We start from the raw sequence: 25619 nt of genomic DNA on the forward strand, positions 1-25619 counted from the left end.
CATATTCCTAACTTAGCACTCCAACCCTATCATCTAGCCACTAGAGTATCGTTGCTAAAGTTCATATCTTGAACTCCTAACGGTTCCTACATTGTACTATCATACAATATGGCTTATTTCACATAAATATATATTATGTCAAGCTAATGAGCATAAACTATAGTTTATCAACGTATATTCTAATCTCCATTCATGATTTACAATTCATATGTACTAAGCTCCTAATCATAGGATTGATATGCTTTACATATATATAAAAAGTTAAAGCTTGTCCAGGAGCTCGATAGGCTATTTACTTGGATCGCTAATTCTTTTTCTCTCGTAACTTACTCTTAATATGGTAATTTCGTTACAATTTCTCTCAATTCGGCCTACATTTAATAATTGTCAAGGTTAATATATCACAATATTGATAGAATAGGTCAAAAGAAGTCTAATGGGATCAACCGTGGCTTGTCACGTGGCTACACGTGCTCATATGCGTGCCCACGCACCTGATACCCTCGATAATGCGCACTTTTTCGCGTGCGTGAAGCTCATGTGCTTCACTTCTTCTTCAACTTGGGTCTCTATGTATTTTTCTCGAACTTTTGCCTTAATATCTGTTGTGTCTTCAAGCACGATTCTTCTCACTATGACCAATACTCCTTCTCGGTTTCTTCTACAAAGATGTAATTATATACTTTTCTTTACTTGAATGTCACATGTCCACCAGCTTCCACTATTGGTCATCTCCGAACTACATCTTAATGTCTCAAATTACATGAGCGGACTCCCCAATTAAAAACAAAATTTAGAGAGAAAGAGAGAGATAGGGAGAATGTTTGCTTAATCCGTATAGTAAGAATAAATGGAAAGATACCTATAGTTATATAGTAAGAAGGCAAATATCTATATTTGCTTTATATGTAACGACCCAGATCCACCGCTAGTAAATATTGTCCTCTTTTAGATTTTTATTTTGGGCTTTCTCTCAAGGCTTTAAGACACGTCTACTAGTAGAAGGTTTCCACACCCTTATAAATCGTGGTTTGTTCTCTTCCCTAACCAATGTGGGACATCACAATCCACCTCCTTCGAGGCCAGCATGCACTCTTTCCTTCCTCCAATCGATGTGAGACCGCTCCCAAATTCACTCCTTTTGGGGCCAATGTCCTTACAAAATATTAAATATCAAATGGTTTCCCATTATAGTTACCAAGAGCACATGGTTTCCCATTACTGTTGATGAGCGAGAGGACATTGGTTATGATGGGCGTATCCTCCAGCGGCCCTATGTGCGCCGCCATGTCTCTGAGCTAAACAACACACCCAACTCTTCCTGGAACCAAATCGTAGGTGGCTTCCACTGAACCTGTGTAAACAAATGGTTCTCTTTCTGTGCTTTCAACTCTCAACCTTCTTTGAAGCTTGCAACCAACATGTAGGACCATCACCAACCCTTCCCATTTAGTGTTGTTCACAGATTTGATTCTATTTATGTGTTCAAAAAAGTGGTTAATACGAGTTGGTGTTCGAGCAAATGTGTTCGATATGGTCCAACTTTATCCAACAAGTAATATAGCATCATAAAAATATTCAGATCTCGTTATAATGACGTATTAAAAGTAGTAATGATGGCTTTTATGTTGACCGCTCAATTAAGTCCAAAAATGTTTAAAAAAAAATTCGATCAATTCAATCCAATCCGTATGATTTGAGTTATACCGGTTGATTCATGAATTTCCCTGAAATTAAATTGAGTTGAATCGGACCCACTAGAATTTACTGTTAATTTTAAAATATACATTTTTACTCATTATACTTTATTTTATTTTATAATTATTTTTGGTAATTTATTCTCCAATAACTTTTTAAAATATTAAATAGAGTTATAAATGGAAATATTTCATAAAATTAAAAATAATTTTAAAATAGAGTTTCTTCGTGATAGTATGATATTACTCACTTTTAGTATAAGCTCTCGTTTTTTGTTTGGGCTTCCCAAAAGGTCTCATGCCAACAGACGTAGTATTCCTCACTTATAAACCCATCTCCCTACCAATAGTTATATACGGTGAGCCGTTGTTACTCTCTTGCTTGCATATATAACGTCTCTTTCAAAATCTCTCTTTTGAAAATCTCTCTTTGCCCTCATTTTCTAAAATCGAGGCTAGAGGCTCGAGCATACGTCGCTTGACCGTAGGCGATGTAAGAACGAATTGCCTTAGCTCACTTGTCGTTGGAAAATGAGTGCCGCACAATCGCAAGTCCGCTGCCATCAAGAGTGCGATTGTAACAAGTGTACTAAATTAACCAAGTGGGACTCACTCCCAATAATCCTGGACAAAATTAAGTTGGATCTAAAAAATATTTAACTCTTCAGTCCCATCCACAAACACAGAGTAAAAAAAAAAAAAACAAAATTAATTGAGTGGAGTTCGTTTGAAATCAAGGGTGGATGTCGTATCAGACGGTTATGGAGTGGGCGTAAGACCAATTAGGAACACACCCGACACATGCGATGATGAGATCTCACACGGTTACGTCGTCTGCAATCGTGCTAGTTGGTACATGCGGAAGATTGGGCAGCATTGAATTGTTGAAAGCGAAACCCGACAAACGTCCAAAATTAATTAATATATTTGTTTTAATAATATGTTGGTTAAAACTTTGGTGGTATTATCTAAAATTTCAGATAAATACAAAATTGTATTTAATGTTGAATTTTAGAAGGATAAGGTGAAATGGAATAATTGGTTATATAAGTGTGTAGTGGAAAATGGGGTTGAAAAGAGGGGAAATTTGAGATCCCAATGGGAGGGAACCTGAAGAGCCCCCCAGACATGGGGATTTGAAAAAGAAGGCGCATTTGGATCCCCCCATCCATGTGTTTTTGTGTCTTTTCAGTGTCTTGCCGCATGCCGCATGGCGCCTGTGCCACCACGTGCACTGGCATTACGCATATCATGCCTCTCTCTTCCTTTCATTTTTCTTCACGTCCCTCTCTACCCATCTCTATTTTCCTTCTCATCCGTTCATCACAGCTCTCTACAATAGTATGATATTGTCCACTTTGAACATAGATATTCATGACTTTGCTTCTTTGTACTAATGGAGATGTATGGACATACTCTAAATTAGTCCATGTGGATGTGGATCAAGATGACAAAATGAGATGCGACGTTGCATTGAGAGACCTTGACCCATATGTCTTGACACCATCCTGAGTCTTCATCAGCCATCACAACTCGCTTGCTCATGCTATCGACAACGAGCTCACGTGTCGCTCATCTCATTAGGATGTCCTGAACACCACCCTCCTTCAATATCAGAAATTATTAAAGGATGAGAACCTTCTCCAACGTGTTTTAGAAATTCTAAGAGGAAACCCAAAAGAAAAGTCTAAAGGAGATAATATCTACTACCGGTGAGCTTGAAAAACTCGAAAGTAAAAACCCACAAAGGATATCTCCCAGTTGTGGGGTTGAAAAACTCGAAAGCGAAACTCATCAATATTCCTTAGTTATTTTTATTTATTTTGGATGGTTGAATTTTACTACAATCATCCAAGATTTTTCATTCGCTATCAGTCTCTTAAAAGTTAAAACCTTACTTCATTTTTATCCCGAGTGTTAATATAACCGACAATTTTAGAGTATTGAGTCTACGTTCAGTGATTGTCGAAGAGTTTCGCAGCGATACCTATACCTGTCATAATTAATAAGAATTTTGGTGACTTGGTTGAATGATGTTTGGCTTGTCAACATCTTCATCTTTAGTAACTTTGACCCATCACCAATTAATATGGGAATGGTGTGTGGGTTGTCACCATTTTAGAGACTTGAATTGGGCTACACATTTCGTCGAACACTTGGTGTGCATGTACCACAGGTTTTTCATTTCGCCCTGAGAAAGCAAAAGGACCTGAGAGATAAAACACAGCGTCGTTTTCTTGTCGCCCTCTTTGTACTTCGGATGTCGGAGTCGGTAGCGGCCATTACCCAATCACCGATATCGGATCAACCATGCTGCCGGACTTATCTTCAATTTTGTCGCCATTTTTTTCTCCCCTTCCCATCGCCTTAAATTGATGCCAATTTTAATAATTTTTCCACGTTTTTTTTTTATTTTTATAATTTTCAAATATTAATAAAATTTTATTTCTTCATTTAACTTGTCGGGTTGTTTTTTTTTTATTATTTTAAAAAAACTAATATTTATTTACCATACATATTACATTAAAAACTAATCTCGTAAATCTTAAACATCAAATATTCACGAGTTACAATGCATCACTAGCTAACGTCGATTATAAATCTCAAACAATCTTAATTTTCATAATAATCTGAAGGGTAAAGTAGGTTTGGGTTGGGTTCTAACCCGATTGCTTTGAAGTGTTTCTCACACTTGCTTTGCTTTGGTGACTTTAAATCACGAACAAGGTAAATAAGGTTTTTCCACATCTGATCTTCTATTGTCAGCGTAATTCAACATTGTTTAGAGTATTTGCTCGAATTTCCGTGTTATCACCTTCAATTAAATCCCACAAATCTTGCCCTTATAGATAAGCTTATGTACATAACTTCTAATAACGGTAGTTATTGCCAACAAGCTTTTTCATCACTATACTCGTAGGAGCATTCCTACCATTCATCTCGTTTGAGTAATAATATCAAACCCTTGGTTACTCGCTCTGATTCCAACTGACACAATATTTAGTACTAAAATGTTTGAATATATATGAAAATATTATTACTAGCCAAAGAATACAAATTTAAGAATGAGAAATAGAATTGGGATCGAAATACCAATTAATATAGATACAAAATACCAATTAATACCTACGGTAACTAAATCTTGAGAATAAAATAAAATATACTATTAATCAAATTTAACTAATTATAAATATTTAAGATATATTTTCTCGGGAATAAATTCAGTTATAAACTAGAAATAAGTTACACTCAATTCTGACAGAGTTAAACCAATAAAAACGAACCAATACAAAATTTTCCAGTTTTCAAAAAATTTAATCTAATCCAAACGAAAAAAATCTCACCCAACCAAACTTTTATAAGTTTGATCCAATTATCTGATCATATAAAATTTAAAATTAAGAGGATTATTCTAATTAAACAAATATTAATTAAACTAAATAAATTTACATTTTTGTGCATTAGATTACAAAGGGATAATTTATCTCCAACAAAAGTCAAATTTATCTTAAAATATACATTAAAAAGACTTCACAAAATTCCAAATGCTACTCCTCGTTTTCGGGAGTGACCTCCGTTATTGTATGGATCACCATTTCGACAATTTGATTACTCGAACTCAAATCTACGAATTCAGAGGACTCATAGATCATGTCATGGATCGAATAATTCGATGGACTCGACGGATAATTTGAGTTCGGTGAGATGCCAACGGAGTCATCGTGGATTGGATAAATCTTGTTGTCTACTACCTTAGGAGGATTACCCTTTCTAAACGTGTGCGAAGTTAAGTCTCTTTCATCATAGATTTTGAGTAGTGCTCGTATCTTATTTCCAATCGAGAGGTTGGAGCTTTCATTGGCGGTGCGACGAAGTGTGTGTTTTTCTTTGTAAAGAAAAATGACGAAGTAGACGAGGAGAACAGTAATGGCGACAGCTCCAACAATGAGGAATAGACCCCAAAAGTTGTTCATGCTGAGCTCGGAAGAAGTAACCTTTGGGATGGAAGACCAGGAGTTGCCTTGATCACCAAACCATTCCTTATGTAATTGGTTGATCTTCTTACTCTCTGTCACGTGTAAAATCGCTCTTGATATGTCTGCTACCAACAGTGAGCCAATGGGAAATGCCTGTCGGCATAATCATTCATTATAGACGATAAAAAAAAAAAAAAATAATAACTTTAAACATGATAACTTGATCATAGTTACGTCTTAAATTTTGATTCTTGTTTAAAAAAGTCATCTTCTCAATGATCTGAAATGACGTGACAACCTTTGTTTCTTTTAAGTTTGAAAACTTTCCAGCCGTTTTTCTACTTTAAGATTAAAGTAAAGACTTACAAATCCAAATCCTTCGGTTTTATAGTCGGGATCAACCATGGTGTACTTATTAGGAAACTTGCCACGAAAGAGCTTAATATAAGGGATTTCATCAAAAGCAACATCAATTCCACCATTGGAGCTTCCTAGTTTGAACAACTTGTCGAGTTCCTCAAGAGACCCATAAGACTTGAGATTCTTAAGCCCCAAAGAAGTCAATAGCTCCCAAACAAACGAGCCTTGTTGATACCCCACCGATGGTTGCTTCTTCAACAGCTGATTTATATTTGTAATGGTGGGTTGCAATTGTTGCAACGTCAAAAGAGAAGTCAAGCTCCCCATATAGCTCTCAGTTAGAATGAACACCACAAAGAACCATATTATCACTACAAACCTCGCCAAATTACTTATCAAAGTCTCTCCTGAGAGTAAAAAACCAAGTGGGTCCGTAAAAATATGAATAAACGATTAAATTATAAATTTAGTCCATCATAACAAATGGGTCGGTAAAGGTGGTTACTTTGGGCGAAGACCATGGTGCAAAAGGAGAACCAGAGGCTGGTGCCGATATGATGAGAGGGAGGACCACGAAAGTCTTGGTTGATTCGATGTTCGAGAATCCAAACCACAAAGCCCGTGAAGACAAAGAAGCAGAAGCTTGTGATCCAAAGGTCTAAAGTGAGTGGCTTGAGAAAGAGCCATGCTCTGTTCTTGGAGTTGGCTTGTGTTGGAACCACAATTGAAACTCCCGGCTCTGTGAATGGCAAGGTGAAATCAACGTACTTGGATCTGTTTGCTATGATGGTTATGTCTCCTACTGCACCGTCGTAGACCTGTCCATAAACCACACATTCACCATTACTTTATTTTAGTCCTCGGAGTAGTTGAAGTAATCAAATGAATACAAACATACTGACCCCTTTGTGAACTTGCATGATGAGGTCGTCGTAGGAACCGGCGCTAGATCCATTCGGAAGTGCAAAGGGAATGTAATCAAATGGAACATCATATGGAAGTGTTGCTATTACCGCATTGAACACGTCCGTACAATACCCTTTCACCTCCTTTCCTTTCACTTTCACGAACTCACTGTACCCTTCTTTCATCGGAACCCCAATTCTCAACCTTTTCCCCGCTGTTGGAAACTCCCACCCTTTTGGCACCGCCGCCGTATTCCCCGGCCAGATCACTGTCATATTGTTACTCAACAACCCCTTTTCAGGATTCCAAAACCCAACTCTGTTTCCCCCATTACTGTTCACATTCACTATCTCAAATTCCGCCGATTGCAGCTGCCCATTCACGATCTCGTAATTTCCAGTCAGCCCCATGAACTTCGTCTTCGACAACGCCTCCACAATTTTCTCCCCGTTTTGAGAAACCCCCAGAGTTTGAAGATCGGTTAGATTTTCAGATCCATTTGGGTTTTCGAATGTGAAGTTTTTGGCCACTGTTTTCTCAACAGCAATTGCCAGTGCTCGAGCTGCATCATAGGCCCACAGTCCGAAGATGTCTAAATGTGGATCATTGAGGACAAAATTTTCCATTATGAATTCCCGTTTCCATTTAATTTTGAAACGGTCGAGCTCCATTGATTTTGGGACATATGTCCTCACTCCCAAAGCTCCTTCCATGGACTTCAAAACAGAGGAGCTCATGGAATCGAGCAAATTCGCGGTGGCATCAGTCAAAATCCAAACGTAGCCTTCCCTCATCATTCTAATTTCGTTGGCCTTAGCGAATAGGCGAATCGCCAGAGACGGCTGCATGTGCACCAAGAACACTCTGGTCGGCATTGTTATCAATTTGTGAAGCTCTTCCCCGATGTGATCCTCGGTAGCCGTTGGATCAATGATGCTCTGATATGGGACGCGCGCATTCACACCCTGCAATGCGTGGATCAAGTAGGGTGACATCCCGTCTCCAAACTCGTCATCTTGGTAGATCAGAACGACCTGGATAGACAGAAAAAATAAAGATTAAAATGGAGGGCAGGCAATCCCTGTAGTTAAAAGGGTGATTTAACACGTACTTGTCTCCAATTGTAGGCTTTGACTAAGGCGCTGATAGCGGCAAGTTGGGCAGAGTCAGTGTGGGTGAGACGAAAGAAGTAGGGGCTGCGGTGGGAGGCGAGAGCGGGGCTAGAGGCGGTGAAGGTAAGGACGGGGACATGAGCTTTGTGTGCGAGCTTGATCACAAAGTTGGTCTGCATTNGTAGGGGCTGCGGTGGGAGGCGAGAGCGGGGCTGGAGGCGGTGAAGGTAAGGACGGGGACATGAGCTTTGTGGGCGAGCTTGATCACAAAGTTGGTCTGCATCGAAGTGGTTGGCCCCAAAATTGCTTCAACTTTATTGTTCTTTATAAGGTCAAGAGCTGTTCCACCAAAGGATTGAAATGGTTTGATGATTAAACATTAGAAAAGTTGGATTTTGTTAGCTTCAGAGATTTAGTTGATTTTTGAATTTTTAGTTTATTTAGTTTTAGTTGATTTTTTTTCTTCCCGACTGTTAATCAATTTTAAATTCCGGAAAACAAAAAACTTAAAAAAACAGTAATAAAAAGAAAAGGAAAAGACTTGGAACCTGCAGCCGCCGCGCCAACGACATCGGCGGCGGAGTCCTTGGGGTGAAGAACAATCCTAGTGTTGTAGTGAGAATTAGCTTCATAGAATTCCGACAACGACATGTGAATACAACTCAACCCCATCTTCCCAACCCAGCTCTCCATATCCAACACCACCCCCACGCTCACATTCTGAGCCTCCCCCGCCGTCGCAACCAACAACACGCAGCCTGCGATGAACCACAGAGCCCGGCGGCTGCCCTGATTTGGCTTCATTTTTGCAGTGATGTTCTATGGCGGTGGTGTTGTTATATATATATATTGATTATTAGTGGATTGTAATTCTATTTCTATTGGGTGTGGGCTTTACAGTTGACCTTACTGAAACAGACTGAACATATAAAAATACATCTTTTCCTCGCTTTTTTTTTTTTTTTTTTTTGAAAATGTATTTATCTGTTGTGCAAATTATATGAGCAAACAAATTACCTACGAAGTTGCATTGCAAAAATCATAATATGAACACCCATATAAAAATTTTAAAAAAATACCCCATGGTTTTTTATTTTATATTTTAATTTTGTGAACAAAAATAAGTTTTGTAATTTGATTTTTATTTTTTAAAATTAGGTCAATAAATACCACTTTTTCCTAGTGATTTTATTGTTTTGTTGCCTACTAATTACATATATTTTAAAAAATAAATCCAATTTTTGTTTTTGTTTTTAAAATTTGATTTAGAGTAAAAAAAATGAAATTAATAAAAAAAAATATATCATATTTTTCGGATAAAAAAACCATTAGTACTTTGTTCATAACTTTTTTAAAAATTTCAAAAATACTGTGGGTATAGTATTTACCCTCTTAAACTTTATAAATATGTTCTTACCGTTAATATATGAATGAAAACTATCTACACTTTATAGATCGTCTCCTTCTTTAAACTTAAGAGTATCGGAGGTAAATTTTTTAAAAACATTTTCTAAAATTTCAACCGTATTAATGTTACTTGAAAATTCATATGTATTTTTTAAACACTTTTTGAAAGCTATTTTTGAAACAAAATGGGAATCGTTTCTATCCAAAACTAAGGATAAAAGTATTTTAAAAACTTTTTCAATAGTTTAAAAATATTATTGAAACTTTTGAAAGTTAGCATTATCAAGGTATTGATATAAGAAATATGGCATAATGCACCTTTTATGGCAACGAAATGGGTCTACGGGTTGCCAAGCAAATCTTAGGGATGAGACGTCTGCAAGCTCTCTTGCATCAAAGATGAGCGGGGCTAAGCAATCTGCCGAAGTTGTGAGATGTAAAAATGCATTGGTATAAAAGCGTTCCGCTTTAGAGAAAAGCACCCACGCAAGCAGTGGTGAATGAAGCGAAAACGTCTGCACTACCCTAATTTGACACTTGACTTAATTTCCCTTTGATGGGAACTCCTCTAAGTGTTCCAGTTGGCGGAGCAACTCTCCATCAAATTTTCAAATAAAATACAAAATTCAGAGATATTTTTATTAATTTAGCCAAAATAAAATTTCATACCGATTATGTAATGGGCATGAACATTAAATAAATTTCTTTTGAAAATTCAAGTATGCATACATTTTGACTAAGCATATATTAAAAATTTATATATACTTCAACACATTATATTTATGTAAATAAAGTACATAATATTAAAAATTCATACGAAGTTGGCTTAAAAATAATTCAAGCGTTACGTACTCAAAATCAAGATTTTAAGTATATATTATTTGACCAAATAATTAATTATATTTCATTAAGGGAGGTTGACGTTGATCCAATCAAAGACGCAATATTTCAGTAGCATGCAAATTATAATGACGCGTCATGATCCTATTGGACCAAATCAAATCACTGTGGTCTAATTATCAAGTTATTTTTAATTTTTAACATTATTACCTCATCAATTTTAATATTAAAATAAAAAATATTTACACCTACCCTTTTATTAATTTTGTGGCAAAATAATTTAATATTGGTGGGTTGACATTTTATTAATGTAGAGTATGGTAAAGACATTATTATAAAATGGAGAGTAGAAAATGTCACACATTTGTCTCCAACAATTGAATTCTTCTTCCATTCAAGAAATTGTCACACTAACCTAATATTTTAGTATTAATATCAAAGTCAAAGTCAAAGTCAATTAATATTCGATATTTTTACTATACGTTTATTAATTANTGTGGTCTAATTATCAAGTTATTTTTAATTTTTAACATTATTATCTCATCAATTTTAATATTAAAATAAAAAATATTTACACCTACCCTTTTATTAATTTTGTGGCAAAATAATTTAATATTGGTGGGTTGACATTTTATTAATGTAGAGTATGGTAAAGACATTATTATAAAATGGAGAGTAGAAAATGTCACACATTTGTCTCCAACAATTGAATTCTTCTTCCATTCAAGAAATTGTCACACTAACCTAATATTTTAGTATTAATATCAAAGTCAAAGTCAAAGTCAATTAATATTCGATATTTTTACTATACGTTTATTAATTACTTGAATATGATCTTCACATATAGTTTTAAAAATAATGTTGGGTGATTTAAGAAGCTTTCGTTATTCTATTTTATTTTTATTATTTTATTATTTTATTATTCAAGTTCACATTGTAACAACCAAAAATTAAAAGTCAATTAGAATGAAAAAAAAGTGGAAAATTGGACTCTACTACAAAAAAAGCGGTCCCTAGGGTTAGTGAGTGACAACAATTGCTGGTTCATCTCACCTTCGTGATTTAAAGTCAGTGGGAGAGTCCATGTTTTGACTGCTTCAATTTTACTTTTTGGTTGATTCGGCTCGGGTATGATACGTTCAGGCTTTTTCTAACCATTTTCGACTCTTTAGGAGTTGTTTTTGTCACTTTCGGTTGTGTTTAAAGTTAGTATGACTACTGTTTAGCCAATTTCCATAATAGAATTCTAAATTATGATGGTAGGACACTTTAGGTGGAACTAGATTTCGGATAGCAACTTTTAGCTAGCATCAATGAAGCATAATGACTTTGGCATAGGACAACTAAGTAAGTGGTTCTACTGTTGGATTCACATGGGTATGGTTGGATGACTTGTATGCTATATGAATGACATGTATCTTGTGACCCCTAAACGTGTCATTTTTGTGATGCTATGATGTTATGTGTGATTATGTTGTATTATGAAACTATGTTGTGATATCAATGTTATATGATGCATGCACCTCCACATATCATGTCATGTATATTATGTTAGCGTGTTCACTCTATGCGTATAAGACATTGATAAGCCATGTATGTTAACTATAAAAGACATGTCTAGTATATGTATGCATGTTTTATAAGAATGCTATGCTACGAAAAGAATGGAGTTATGATTTGCATCATAAATATATACCATGATTTGAAACTGTGGAACCTCATGCATTTTCTATGTCAATTGTAACGGGATACTTCTCCGTTATGATTAATATGAATGTGTTTACTACGATGTTATGCATGTCATGATATTATGCGGGCTTCTTTCTCTCTATGGCTTTTGGCAGTGCGAGCATGCACTAGCCCGTAATCAGGCCCGGGCATACGAACCTGCACCTTCATTTTTTAGTATGCTTATGTCAACGTGCAACGTGCAACGTGCACCTTCATTTTTTTAGTGACTCAATCATAGAAATTTCAAATTTAAGTATGTTTACTCGGAGAAATTTCATATTAAACACTGAATCTTTGGCATGAATCCTTATACAAAAATTTCGAACAATACTAGTCATGTTGTGGACCATAGAACAACGTCGCTTAAAGGAGGCTATGTAAAGTAACAAAAAGGAATAAACGAGGTAAAAAGTATACAATAGAAATGTTTCTTTTTTTTCTTCGAATAACACGAGAAATCCTCAATAAAATAAGAAATGCATTGACTAGTGAACTATGTTTACTTTGACCCCGAAATCTTAAATTATTAAATATTAGGTATGATAAAGTCAAAGTAGATATGAGAGAGACTAAATTTAACATTGACTTGACAATAAATATAAAATGTGTTGACTTTTTATTCTTACCTTTTATTTTTTTTTAATCTACTTCTTATAGGCTTATCTATGGTTTTAAAATCTTATTTTTGTTTTTGGTATTTAACTAAAAAAAATTAAATATTTAATAAAAAAAAATAAAAACTAAGAAAATAATTAAATTTTTCAAAAACCAAAATAATGTATACAATACTTTATAGTTTAGATTTTATTTATATTTGGAACGAGTCAAAATAATGTTTGAATATAATTTCATTTTATACCGATAGAATATTTGTAATACATCATTAAAATCGGTTGCATGTTGCTATGTTTTAATTAGTTTTACTAGCATATGGTCTGCGTATATACTATAAAAAAATAATATATACAATAGCTAATGAAAATGTTATCTTAGATCATTTATAGCGTTTTTCTTAGGCCTTGAAAGCCAACATTATTAAAAATATGCGATGTTACAATAGAGGATATTATAATAGAGTAGGAAGGTATAACGTATGTACGTTATTATGAAAACATTTTATGACGTTTTTTTTAATAAAATTATAATGTGTTAATATTATTAGGATCACACAATTCACGCCCTTGATAAAAGAACTTTAGTTACCTGTATCAGTCAACAACATATATTATAATGTAATGAAGGTGAATACCTAATCTGTGATCTGCAGTGCAACCAAAAGTTATCAAGTGAGNAGTTTTTTTTTTTTTTTTTTTTCTTCTGTCCATACCTCTTCTAGCATCTTGAACCCAAAGGGTACGGATACCTCGTTGTTGTATTCCCAACATTAGCTCAGAATGTCTTTGATACTCCAAAGTGGATCTTCAGACTCTTTGACTTCTCATTCAAGGTTCTATTCCCAGCAATACCATTTTGTCTTGTATTACTAGAAACTGTTCTTATTAATCTAATTACCTAAGTTGCACAAAATGTTTCGAATTCTGACTTATTGTATTCTACTCCATTGTCTGTCATGCCTCAGACATTTGATCGCTTAAATCATCAATAAAAGTGACTAGAACTTGGATCCACCAAGTTATGAACCTGAAAATGGTTCACAAACATTTGTATGAACCAATTCTAATCGTGCTTTCTTTGATTCTCCATCAACTTTTATGAAGCTAACTCGTTTCTATTTTTCCATAACACAACTCTCACAAAAACCTATATTAACAGATTTAAGACCCTATAAAGCTCCTTTCACAACCAACATCTTCGCTCTTTAACACTCATATTTCTAAGTTTATTGTGTTATAGACTTGAACTAGAAGCACTTTCATCAACAACAGTCATGTTTATATACCTTGTAGTGGTGTATAAGGTTCTAGATTTTGTGTCATGTACTACCACTGTAGCACCCTTCACAATCTTCCATGAACTCTACTGTGTAACCTAAGTTGTCCAATTGACTAACAAAGGTTTAGCCTTCTTAATTCTTCAATTTCCAAGGCGTGTTGTCAGCAACATGCATCTTCCTAAAATTTTCAAATTTAAAATTTTGAAACCATGTCTTACTCAGAGTAGAATGAAAACATACATCTGAATCAAGAATCGAGAATTCAACTGAGTCGTTCACCTAAGAATTAGAGCGTCCTAATATCTTTTCTTGAATTTACGGAATCATTATCATCTTTAGATTAGTGATTCTATTTCTTATTTGGTTTTATGCCATATGTCCAGAAGTATTTTTTTCTCGGCAATTACAACACGTTGTATTTGGTTTGTTTAGAGATTTTTTTTATTAATCATGTTTGTTTGGACCCTTCAATTTATTTCTTCCCCTTCGGTCAATACGAAGAGTAGTGCTCGATGATTCTCCAATTTTTCATTTGTATCTACTTACACTGAGAACTACATCTCAAATTTCAACAAATTTAAGTTTCTCATGTCCCCAAGAATGACTGACCGCAACAACAACAATATCCCAAGACTTCGGTAAAAATGACATCAAAATCAACGCTTTAATTTAATCTTCGAAATTTATTTCCACAAAACTCAATTCATTTATATGACTCACAGTAGATCCACCTTCAAAGATATGTAAATTGATCCATCTTCGCATCAAATATACCTTATTCATATCTCGCAGTTTTATATATATATATATATATTTGACAATGCCTTCAACAGATCTAATGTTCTCTTCTCCTTGACGATGTCGGTCCTCGAGCTTCCATCGCTCCATCCATAGATATGGAATATGGCTTCACCTTTGATAAGGGTTCGTGAAAATCTTTCCAGTAAAAATAATCGTCAATCAATCTACATCTTCTAGAAACCAAAACCAGATCCATCGAACTTTTCGATCCTGATCTTTGAACTTTTTATCTTCACAGATGGGCGTGTGAATCTCTCGTAAGTCTGATACTAATTGCTAAGATCACACAACTCAAACCCTCCATCTTTGGAAAAAAAAATTGAAATAGACACGTGGCTTGAGTCCAAATTTAAGGGGAAAAAAGAGAGGAAATAATGGAAATGTAAATTAGGGGAAGAACTACAAATAAGAGAAGGACCGAATTCAACGCTCCTGATCTCTCTCTTTCTCTCAATTCCATTTCTCAATTCCTCCCTCACTTCGTCTCTCACTGTTTCAAATCCTCCGATCTCCACCGTCGCCCTACCTCCCCTGAGGCGAAGGAAACAAGGTCTCGGGGCGCTGCCATGATTACTCGGTCGAATCTGGTTGAGCAGTTGAGAGAATACCAGATTCGATCGAAGCACGAGTGGGCTTCCGTCTCCTTATTTTCATCTGCCTCCAACATTACTTCTTCCAGGTATTTCCAGCCCCAATCCGTTAATTTCAATCCCCCCCTTTCGTTTCTGCTTTCGATTTCCTTGTCTCCCAGATTCGTAATTCTTTCGTTTATACCTATGTTTCTGATTCTGAGATTTTGATTCTTGGGATTCTGAATTTATGGCGTTGGTTTTGTTTTGCTTTGAATTGGGCCGTTTATGTTTTATGAAATAGGGTTTTGTTCTTTAAACGCTGAATTCATGATGGGATTTGGGATCATTGCAGACGTTGGCAAATTTTGTCCCCAATTTCTTTTATTTTGTATGAATTTATGGTGGTTTCTTCTCTCGATAAGCTTTGGAATTTTGTAAGATCGCTTTGGAAATGTTGGTTTCGTTTGTTCTGGGCAGTAATTTTAGGGAATAATAGTGTTCATGTGGAATTCGGTACGTGAAATGGGATTCTCATAGATAAATTTCATGACAAGATGCATCATGTCATCCTCTGGATGTCAAGATAATTGCTTTTGTCCAACGATGTGCTATGGTAATTGTTCAATTGAAGTTCCTTTATGCAAGTAATTAATTTTTCGTGAGCTTGGTCATGAGTGCCTTCAGCCATAGCCTGTGAATTTCTTGTACTCCTAGCTTAGCATCAAATCAGAAGTTCATGTTATGTAACTGGATATTGACAGATACTCCTGACTTCCGAAATAATTAACATTATGACTATGAGTTTCTTTTGACAGAGCTCTGTCTTTATATCTTGCATTGATTACTAATTGCGTTGTTCATGATGAAGAAATGTTAAAAATTGGGCCAAAGTTCTCAGATTCTTCTATTAGGATTTCTGGTTCCTAAAACAAAATCTATTGTATTTTAGTTTTAGCATCCAATTATCTATCTCTCGGGAGTAAAGTTCTAGGTTTCAAATTTCATGATCTTGGATATACGTTTTCTTGTACATTATTGCTAATTTGTCTAGTGAAAATTTGTAGACAAACTCTTGGTATTTTCTTTGGACATTGTTAATTGATCTAAGTTCGTAATCCAACACCATAAAAATCTTGATATATTTGATCTAAGTTCGTAAAGAAAATGTTATGTCAGTGCATGAAATTGGACTTAATTTGCAGTTTTTCTTTGAGTTAGTTGGTGATTGATTAAGAAGAATTTTCACTCATACCAACTGATGTATCTTTTCATCTTATGTACAATCTATTCAAATAGATATCCACAGGGTGGTCTGTGTGAGTGACCATTACAACTTCGTGTGATTGTCCATTACAACTTTTGTATTGTTTGGTTTATGTATGTTATGTTGGGATTTACTCTCCTATTAGAACGAACATGAATTAGATCCTAATTGTGGTTTATTATGTACGCACGATTTGTCATTTCTGATGATATGCATTTTGGTTCGTCTATTTGTTTATGCAGGGTGGATGTTGTCATTTTTGTAATATGGGAACTCATTATTCTAGCGTTCTTGGTCTTTTCGGCAGTGTCTTTATATTTTCGACATATGCAATTGGCTTCTATTTTAGTGTGCATTACGATGCTGTTACTTATATGCATGAAAGTTACCAAGCAAGTGAGATTGGCTAGGAAGAAGAAAAGAAGGATGCTTCTTCCATTGTCGATGTGAAAAGGTAACAACAGTGCAGAGACATACAAAACTTTTATATGTTCTTTCCGAATGTCCCAAATTATGTTCACAAAAGTTAGATTTGGTCCTAAATTTGTTATATTGGGATCTGTAATGAGCAGGAAAGCAGATTGTTTGAAAAATGGAATGAGATATGAGTGAGTTGTTTAGGAGTTTGGCTCATCTTCTTCTTCTTCTTCTTCTTCTTCTTCTTCTTCTTCTTCTTCTTCTTCTTCTTCTTCATGGCTTTCCTGTTATGATAGTAACATATTATTATAGTTTGTGGATTTTGCTGAGGGTTGCAACTGCTAGGGAATGTGTAAATGATGAATGTAAGGAAATGAAAATGGAGATATGCTTACTTTGCTTGGAAATAGTGTTTTCTTTTGATGTAATGTTCAAAATGATGGAAGGCTTTGGGTAAATGAATAGAGTAGAGAAAATTTCAGGTCTCAGCTTGGAAAAGGCACAATTTCTGAGAGAAAATTTAAGTTTTTTTTTTTTTTTTTTTTTTTTTTTTTACAAAAGTTGCTTCTAAATTTGTTTCAACAAATTTACTTTTGGTTATGATGATCTGCAAACATGTTTTTTGTGTTGGAAAAATGATCTATTACTAATTTTGAACATAATTTATAATGAACTAAATTGCCTCTCACTCAAAATCAAGGATCTTTTATGGAATCAGAAGATGATATGATCAAATTAATTTAATTTCCAAAGCCTATAAAATTGGGGGACAATAACTCATGGTTTTAAATTAGATAAACAAATGATTTGTAAAAATAATTTAAATTTCAAATTAAATTAATATAGCAACCCGACTTTCTCAAACCCTTAACTGAGTCATGCTCGTCATATGTATGTAAGTCGTAAACTCAACCATTTCTAGAAAAATGCATAGATAGTACGAGTTTGCATAACTAATAGAAATAAATGTCTAAGTTCCTCAGTTTACAAGTATTAAAAATACTCTAAGTAACTCGGGTCAGGGTTAGACATGCTTAAAGTTGGTCAATTTTCATGCCCAAAGATGAGTAGTTACCACAAATAAAATCACAATATAATGGCATCATCCGATGTAGCTCTTGTGCCCGCCCCTTTTGACTAAGTCAAAAGGGGGCAACAAATTCGACATCCACTAGAAAAGAAGACCACTATTTACTTATTTGCACTAATTACATACTTGTGTGCATGTCAATTACAATAAGTACCCATTTGCTTACATGAAAATTATATTAGACTATATATTGTTGAGTTTAATTAGCTATTTGTGTGCATTGAGAATTGTGTCATAATATGGTCTTCTCTTAATGTTCGTGGAGACATTGAAAGATGTTAGATATATTCCTTGTAATGAAATTTTATTCACTCGCAAACAAAATTCCTCTCGTACAGAAAACACATTTTGCTTGAAAGAAACTATGAAAAGGAAGTATGATCATAGCACGAACAGGCAAAACAATCTCCCTACTACAAAGAAAACAAAGTTGCTCGAGGGATGAACTTCACTTTGATCAAAATGACACGGTTGAGCAGAAGAGCAAAGTTTTCAATCACTAACAAGAATGTAATATATGCAAGAGAATGTATATACAAGTCAATAAGTGGTTTAGATTTTCCTTTTCTATTGACTAAGCTTAAGTTGCCTTAATAGCTCAAACTCACTCTAGTAGATATTATTCTCTTTAGGCTTTTCCTTACAGAGTTTCCCTCAAAGTTTTTAAAACGCGTTTGCTAAGGAGAGGTTTTCACACCCTTATAAATAATGATTCGTTCTCCTCGTTGACACTCGTTCCTCTCTCCAATCCATGTTAGATCTCATAGATAATAACAAAAGTCAAGACACAATTAGCCCACTCAAGAATCTAAATATGTTGTATTAAGCTTATACATGGATAGAACCAATAAATTATTTCCCAATTTTCAAGGTGAAAAAAACACCATTATGAAGAAGACACAAGTTCCTCACTATGTTACAGGTTCGATTTCATGAGAAGATTTAGTAAATTTCCGTTTTATGTTCCTGTTTCAAAACTATGAACAACAAGAACAACTAGGAACAATGCAGGAAGGGCACTTACAGGGGTTGGTTCTCAAGATCCCCGTCCACCTTTTTGCCTTTTCTCTTCCAATGCAGCAGCCTCGTTCAACATGTCAGCTGCGTCCTTGTGCATATCTAGCTTGGCTAGTGCAACAGCCTGCATGTAAAATGACGTGGACCAATCGGGATAAACACATTGCGCTTGCATGGCATCTCGAAGAGCAGCATCTGGTTGGTCGGAAAGAAGATAACACAGACTTCTTCGTGCGTAAACAGTGGGAGAAACCATGGTGCCAACATCTATGAACTACAGATTGAAAGCATATTGTTCGTCATGATTACTTATGAGGGAGAATAAATTCAATAATCGACAGAGCGACACGTTGAAGCTGTTGAGGATTGTTGGGAAGGAGTCCCACATTGGCCTAATTTAGAGAATGATCGTAGGTTTATATAAGTAGGGAATACATCTCCATTGGTATGAGGCCTTTTGGGAAAGCCCAAAGCAAAGCTATGAGAGCTTATTCTCAAAGTAGACAATATCATACCACCGTGGAGATCTGTAATTCCCAACAGAAGCATGCTAGTCCTATACCATACATAACACGCAGCCGAGAGCAACTACTCAAACCAGCTGATGCTAAAATCCCACCTGTCCCAAACAAAGGTGATATGATACCAGTTGAAAGAGAGGAAATCTGTAACAGCCTAAGCCCACCACCGGCCGATTTTGTCCTCTTTGGACTTTTCCCTCTAGACTTCCCCTCAAGGTTTTAAAACACGTCTATTAGGGAGAGGTTTCTACACCCTTATAATGAATCATTTGTTCCCCCCTCGAACCGATGTGAGATAATCAATCAAGTAAAATGCATACCTGAGAATAACAGTCAATAGCTATTTTAAAATCTTTGTCATGAAATGCCAAGTCCCCTCGCTTCCTAGCCTCCAACATGTCTCTCATTTGTTGAGTCCATTCTTGGAAAGACAACTGGAAAAGAGTTCTAGAAATTTAACACACCATAAAGCAAATAGGAACATTTATAAAGAGAGGACAATGGTTTTACCTCATTTGATCCTTCATCATCTTTGTAGTGTGTCATTACCAATATCTGATGGATAGCAGTGAGATCCATTCTGGAACAAGCATCGCCCATTGGAGTGAGAGGATGTTGTGGAGTTGGAGAAGCTTCCTCGTGCTTTGGAATTCCTAGCATCACATAAGATGGAACCTGCGATTTCGGGACATGTCATTTCAGGTTAGGCCATGTTGAGGATTGTTGGGAGAGGAGTCGCACATTGGCTAATTAAGGGGTTGATCATGGGTTTATAAGCAAGGAATACATCTCCTTTGATATGAGGCCCTTTGGAGAAACCAAAAGTAAAGCCACGAGAGTTTATGCTCAAAGTGGACAATACCATACCATTATGGAGAGTCGTGGTTTCTAACATGGTATCATAGTCATGCCCTTAACTTAGCTATGTCAATAGAATCCTCAAATGTTGAACAAAGAAGTCGTGAGACTCGAAAGTGTAGTAAAAAGTGACTCAAGTGTCGAACAAATGGTGTATTTTGTTCAAGGCTCTAGAGAAGGAGTCGAGCCTCGATTTAGGGAAGGTTGTTCGAGGTTTCATAGCCGTCAGGGGAGGCTCTATGGTGTACTTTGTTTGAGGGGAGGATTGTTGGGAGAGGAGTCTCACATCGGTTAATTAAGGGGTTGATCATGGGTTTATAAGTAAGGAATACATCTTCATTGGTACGAGGGCTTACATCTTCATTGGTTTGAGGGCTTTTGGGAAACCAAAAAAGCAAAACCACGAGAGTTTATGCTTAAAGTGGACAATATCATACCATTGTGGAGAGTCGTGGTTCATAACCTTGTATCATAGTCATGCCCTTAACCTAGCTATGTCAATAGAATCTTCAAATGTCGAACAAAAAAGTTGTGAGCCTCGAAAGTGTAATAAAAAGTGACCAAGTGTCAAATAAATGGTGTATTTTGTTCAAGAGCTCCAGAGAAGGAGTCGAGCCTCGATTATGGGAAGGTTGTTCGAGGATTCCATAGGCCTCAGGGGAGGCTCTATGGTGTACTTTGTTCGAGGGGAGAATTGTTGGGAGAGGGATCCGACATCGGTTAATTAAGGGTTGATCATGAGTTTATAAGGAATACAACCAAAAGCAAAACCACAAGAGTTTATGCTCAAAGTGGACAATATCATACCATTGTAGAGAGTCGTAATTTCTAACAAGTCGTTGGTCAATGTAGGAGTACTTGAAGGGAGAATAAGGCCGTAAAACCAAAGAGGTTTAAAGAATGGGTGGGGATAAATGAACACTCACCAAACCAACATTCTAGCTAAGAAGTTGATAAAGAAACATATTAGCACCTTGATTAATACCACAACACTATAGCTTGAACTCACTACAAAGCATTGGATTTTTAGTGGTCTTTTTAAGTAATGAACCAATTCATATCAATGCAAGCTAATATCATGGTTGCTTACATCCGACTTATTCTGTAACGGGGCAAGGGCTGCAACAAGACCCTTCGTATTTGGTCGATCTCGAGGCTCATATTGTAAACATTGTGAAGCAAGATCAAAAACCACAGTTGCCTCTGCAGTTGAAAACTTACCCTCCAAATGTGAATCCATTAAGAGAAGAATATTTTTGCCTCGTATCATATCGAGTGCCTGCACATGCCAATATACATATTAAACTCAAGATATGATCCTAAAGTTTATCCTAAATCCAAATGCAACACTTACATGACTAGGAGGGATGTGCTTCCCACTTAGTAGATCCAAAAGGACAGTTCCAAAGCTAAAAATGACACTTTCTGCAGTCACTCTCCCTATAACCGAAGAAATAAGAACAAATGGTATAGATTTGTCAACGCTACACCCATTAACAACTTTGTCAAACAAGAGATCACTAATTTAGGTTAAAGAGGAACCATAAAATTACAAAATTGTCAAACAAAAAAAATATGAGATCCCACGTCCGTTGGAGAGGAGAATGAAACACCCTTTATAAGGGTCTGGAAACCTCTCCCTAGTAGACGCGTTTCAAAATCTTGAGGGGAAGGGAAAGCCCAAAGAGGACAATATCTGCTAGCGGTGGGCTTGGACGGTTACAAATGGTATCAGAGCCAGACTCCGGCGATGTGCCAGTGAGGAGGCTGATCCTCGAAGGGGGTGGACATGAGGTGGTGCCAACAAGGACGCTGGGTCCAAAGCAGGGTGGATTTGGTGGGGGGTCCTATATTTATTGGAGAAAGGAACGAGTGCCAGTGAGGACGCTAGGCCACGAAGGGGATGGATTGTGAGATCCCACATCGGTTGGGGAGAAGAATGAAACACCCTTTATTAAGGCTATGGAAACCTCTCCCTAGCAGACGCGTTTCAAAATCTTGAGGAGAAGCCCGAAAGGGAAAGCCCAAAGAGGACAATATCTCCTAGCGGTAGGAGGCTGATCCCCGAAGGGGGTGGACATGAGGCGATGTTCCAGCAAGGACGCTAGGTCCCGAAGGGGGGTGGATTTGGTGGGTCACACCGATTGGAGGAAGGAACGAGTGTCAGCAAGAACGTTGGGCCCCAAAGGGGGTGGATTGTGAGATCCCACATCGGTTGGGGAGGAGAATGAAACACCCTTTATTAAAGCTATGGAAACCTCTCCCTAGTACGAAACACCCTTTATTAAAGCTATGGAAACCTCTCCCTAGTATACGTGTTTCAAAATCTTGAGGGGCATCTTGAAAGGGAAAGCCCAAAGAGGACAATATATACTAGCAGTGGGCATGGACTATTACAAATGGCATCAAAGCCAAACTCCAGCGATGTGCCTCCAGCGGTGTGCCAGTGAGGAGGCCGAGCCCCAAAGGAGGTGGACATGAAGCTATGTACTAGCAAGGACGCTAGGCCCCAAAGAGGGTGGATTGTTTGATCCCACATCGGTTGGGGAGAAGAATGAAACAAGGGTGTGGAAACCTCTCCCTACCAGGGGGGGAAGCCCAAAGAGAACAATATTTACTAGCGGTGGGCGTGCACTTTTACAAAAAAAAAACACTTAAACGAACAATTTAAAGTACAGTAGAAGAAGATCAAATACCATTTCTTAAATATTCAGGTGGAGTATACGCAAGATTGGTGCTATAACTTTTACCATCCCTGCTGTTTTTCATCAACCCAAAACAAGAAAGTCGAGGGTCACCATTCTGTCAAAAACCATCCACAAATTACCACATTGCTCTCAGACACAAAGGATTCCCAAATGAGAGAATCTAACCAAAATCACCAAAATAAAATATTAGAAAGCCAATAGAAAATGAAGCATATCATATAAATTCCAATAGCATATATATATATATATAGGTAAGAGAAATGGTGACAGCACCTCATCAAATAGTACTCTATATGCATTCAAGTCGTGGTATAATGGAAGTTCCAGAGAGCTACAATAATCTAATGCCTCAGCAATATATAAAGCAACTCTTAATCTCATAGCCCATTCTATGGTTTGATTCTCCCCTGTCAAGTAAACAAACAGTTTCTTGCCATATTAGAGCAAATTATTCAAAGAAATAGCACTAAATTAGAGATTTCCAAGAGAAAGTGGCAAATATTTTTAATCCAAAACATGAGGAACATCATCGATGCCTTTAACTTCTCGGGATAAGACAGTTAGGAATCACGAATCTCCACAATAGTATATAATATTGTCAACTTTGAGTATAGGCTCTCGTGGCTTAGCTATGGGCTTCTCCAAAAGGCCTCATACCAATGGAGATGTATTAATCCTCCCCTCGAACAAAGTACACTATAGAGACTCCCCTTAATTGAGGTTCGACTCCTTCTCTGGAGTCCTCGAACAAAGTACACTATAGAGACTCCCCTTAATTGAGGTTCGACTCCTTCTCTGGAGTCCTCGAACAAAGTACACCCTTTGTTCGACACTTGAGGATTCTGTTGACATGGCTAAGTTAAGGGCATGGCTCTAATACCATGTTAGGAATTACGAATCTCTACAATGGTATGATATTGTCCACTTTGAGCATAGACTCTCGTGGTTTTGCTTTGAGTTTCCCCAAAAGACCTCGTACCAATGGAGATGTATTCCTTACTTATAAACTCATGATCATTCCCTAAATTAGCCAATGTGGGACTCCCTCCCAACAATCCTCCCCTCGAACAAACTACACTATAGAGCCTCCCATAAGGCCTATGGAGCCCTCGTACAGCCTCCCCTTAATTGAAGCTCGACTCTCCTCTGGAGTCCTCGAACAAAGTACACTCTTTGTTCAACACTTTAGTCACTTTTGACTACACCTTCGAGGCCAACAACATTTGAGGATTCTATTGGCATGGCTACGTTTAGAGCATGGCTCTAATACCATGTTGGGAATCACGAATCTCCACAATGGTATGATATTGTCTACTTTGAGCATAAACCCTCGTGGCTTTGCTTTCAGCTTCCCCAAAAGGTCTCATACCAATTGAGATGTATTCTTTACTTCTAAACTCATGATCATTCCTAAATTACTGAAACTCCCTCCCAACAATCCTAAAAAAAGACATCACTATATTACTACACAGTGTTTGAGAGCCCAAAACTCCCAAAGAGACAAACCCATAAATAGAAATAATCACCATGACCAAATAAAGAACAAGAAAGGTCGAGCTGAAAAAAACTCATTATCCCAACATCAATCAATAACCATACAGTGGAAGAGATGCTTGGCGAGGGTGTCATTGGGCATAAACTCCGCAACAAGAAGCCTCTCATCGCCTTCACAGCAATACCCAATAAGATTAGCCAATCTTTTATGCCTCAATTTACCGACCCCAGATGCTTCCTCCTGAAGAACACAACCAAAAACACAAATTAATCAACAATCGAATAAAACCCATATCGGAATTCAAACCCCCAATGTAATCAAGAAGGAAGTACAGCGAACTGCTTGGGGTCGGGCCAAGCCAACTTAGTGAACTTCTTAACCGCGATCCAACGGCGGTTGTTCTGATTTTGAAGGCGACCTTTGTAAACGACATTAGGGGCTTTCTCGCCGCTCTCGGAGACGATGTAATCGGAGCTGAAGTTATTGGTAGCAGCCTTGAGGTCGGCGAAGGAGAACTCGGAGAAAGCAGGGATGCCGCCGCCGGCAGGATCGGAAGGGCCATTAGAAGGATGAGATTGGAAACTGTTTTGTGCGTAAGGGATATGATTTTGAGCTCTCTGTAAGGACGATCCACAACAACCCATAACTCCAGCACTCAGTCCCCGCACCTCCACCAGCTCTGTTTTTACTTCAAAAAACTCATACAGAAAAGCTGCAGAACAAATCAGAGAATCCCAGAAGCCATGATTTAATCTTTCCTCTTCTCGATGTTCTCATGGGGACAGCTCTCCTTGCTNGGGGGGGGGGGGGGGGCTTATTTTCCATGGCTGAGTACTGACAAGACCTTTGTCTTTCTCTCCGCTTCCTCCTCACATTGCGTTGTCCTTTTTGGAGAGTAAAGGGGTAATTTTGTAATTTCACTAACGTCTCTTCTTGGTTTTTCTTTCTCGCG

The 25619-nt window shown here is 36.9% G+C and overlaps 3 protein-coding genes across 3 annotated transcripts; 1 reads left to right on the plus strand and 2 right to left on the minus strand.

Annotated features, from left to right (window-relative positions):
* Positions 1–5245: 5245 nt before the first annotated feature.
* Positions 5246–8856, minus strand: LOC111798802 (glutamate receptor 2.7-like). The gene is made up of 7 exons (XM_023682136.1): positions 8601–8856; positions 8321–8391; positions 8052–8225; positions 6937–7974; positions 6540–6852; positions 6041–6441; positions 5246–5827 (listed from the first exon to the last, which is right to left on the minus strand). Exons 1-7 carry the CDS (start codon positions 8854–8856, stop codon positions 5246–5248), a joined length of 2835 nt encoding a protein of 944 aa, XP_023537904.1.
* A 6245-nt stretch (positions 8857–15101) lies between these two features.
* LOC111798046 lies at positions 15102–17380 on the plus strand. Its single transcript, XM_023680999.1, has 2 exons — positions 15102–15404; positions 16804–17380. The coding sequence occupies exons 1-2, from the start codon at positions 15292–15294 to the stop codon at positions 17009–17011; spliced, it is 321 nt and encodes a 106-aa protein (XP_023536767.1). The 5' UTR covers positions 15102–15291; the 3' UTR covers positions 17012–17380.
* A 1479-nt stretch (positions 17381–18859) lies between these two features.
* On the minus strand, positions 18860–25457 carry LOC111798473 (probable serine/threonine-protein kinase At4g35230). Its single transcript, XM_023681643.1, has 9 exons — positions 25000–25457; positions 24772–24907; positions 23446–23579; positions 23161–23266; positions 21819–21904; positions 21555–21743; positions 20117–20281; positions 19927–20040; positions 18860–19359 (listed from the first exon to the last, which is right to left on the minus strand). The coding sequence occupies exons 1-9, from the start codon at positions 25309–25311 to the stop codon at positions 19105–19107; spliced, it is 1497 nt and encodes a 498-aa protein (XP_023537411.1). The 5' UTR covers positions 25312–25457; the 3' UTR covers positions 18860–19104.
* Between the last annotated feature and the right edge of the window lie 162 nt (positions 25458–25619).

This window comes from Cucurbita pepo, chromosome LG07 (genome assembly GCF_002806865.2).
Source record: "Cucurbita pepo subsp. pepo cultivar mu-cu-16 chromosome LG07, ASM280686v2, whole genome shotgun sequence".
Classification (NCBI taxonomy): Eukaryota; Viridiplantae; Streptophyta; class Magnoliopsida; order Cucurbitales; family Cucurbitaceae; genus Cucurbita; species Cucurbita pepo.

Bases quoted from the DNA above. Each gene is read 5' to 3' on its own strand.
- LOC111798802 (XM_023682136.1), bottom strand. From the start codon at position 8,856: ATGAAGCCAAATCAGGGCAGCCGCCGGGCTCTGTGGTTCATCGCAGGC. The intron at 8,392-8,600 runs GTTCCAAGTCTT...TTGGTGGAACAG, and splicing joins CGTTGGCGCGGCGGCTGCAG to CTCTTGACCTTATAAAGAAC. The intron at 5,828-6,040 runs GTAAGTCTTTAC...TTATGCCGACAG, and splicing joins AAACCGAAGGATTTGGATTT to GCATTTCCCATTGGCTCACT.
- LOC111798046 (XM_023680999.1), top strand. From the start codon at position 15,292: ATGATTACTCGGTCGAATCTGGTTGAGCAGTTGAGAGAATACCAGATT. The intron at 15,405-16,803 runs GTATTTCCAGCC...TTGTTTATGCAG, and splicing joins TCCAACATTACTTCTTCCAG to GGTGGATGTTGTCATTTTTG.
- LOC111798473 (XM_023681643.1), bottom strand. From the start codon at position 25,311: ATGGGTTGTTGTGGATCGTCCTTACAGAGAGCTCAAAATCATATCCCT. The intron at 21,905-23,160 runs GTATTTGATCTT...CTTCGGTTATAG, and splicing joins ACCTGAATATTTAAGAAATG to GGAGAGTGACTGCAGAAAGT. The intron at 20,041-20,116 runs GTAAAACCATTG...ACTCTTTTCCAG, and splicing joins ATGATGAAGGATCAAATGAG to TTGTCTTTCCAAGAATGGAC.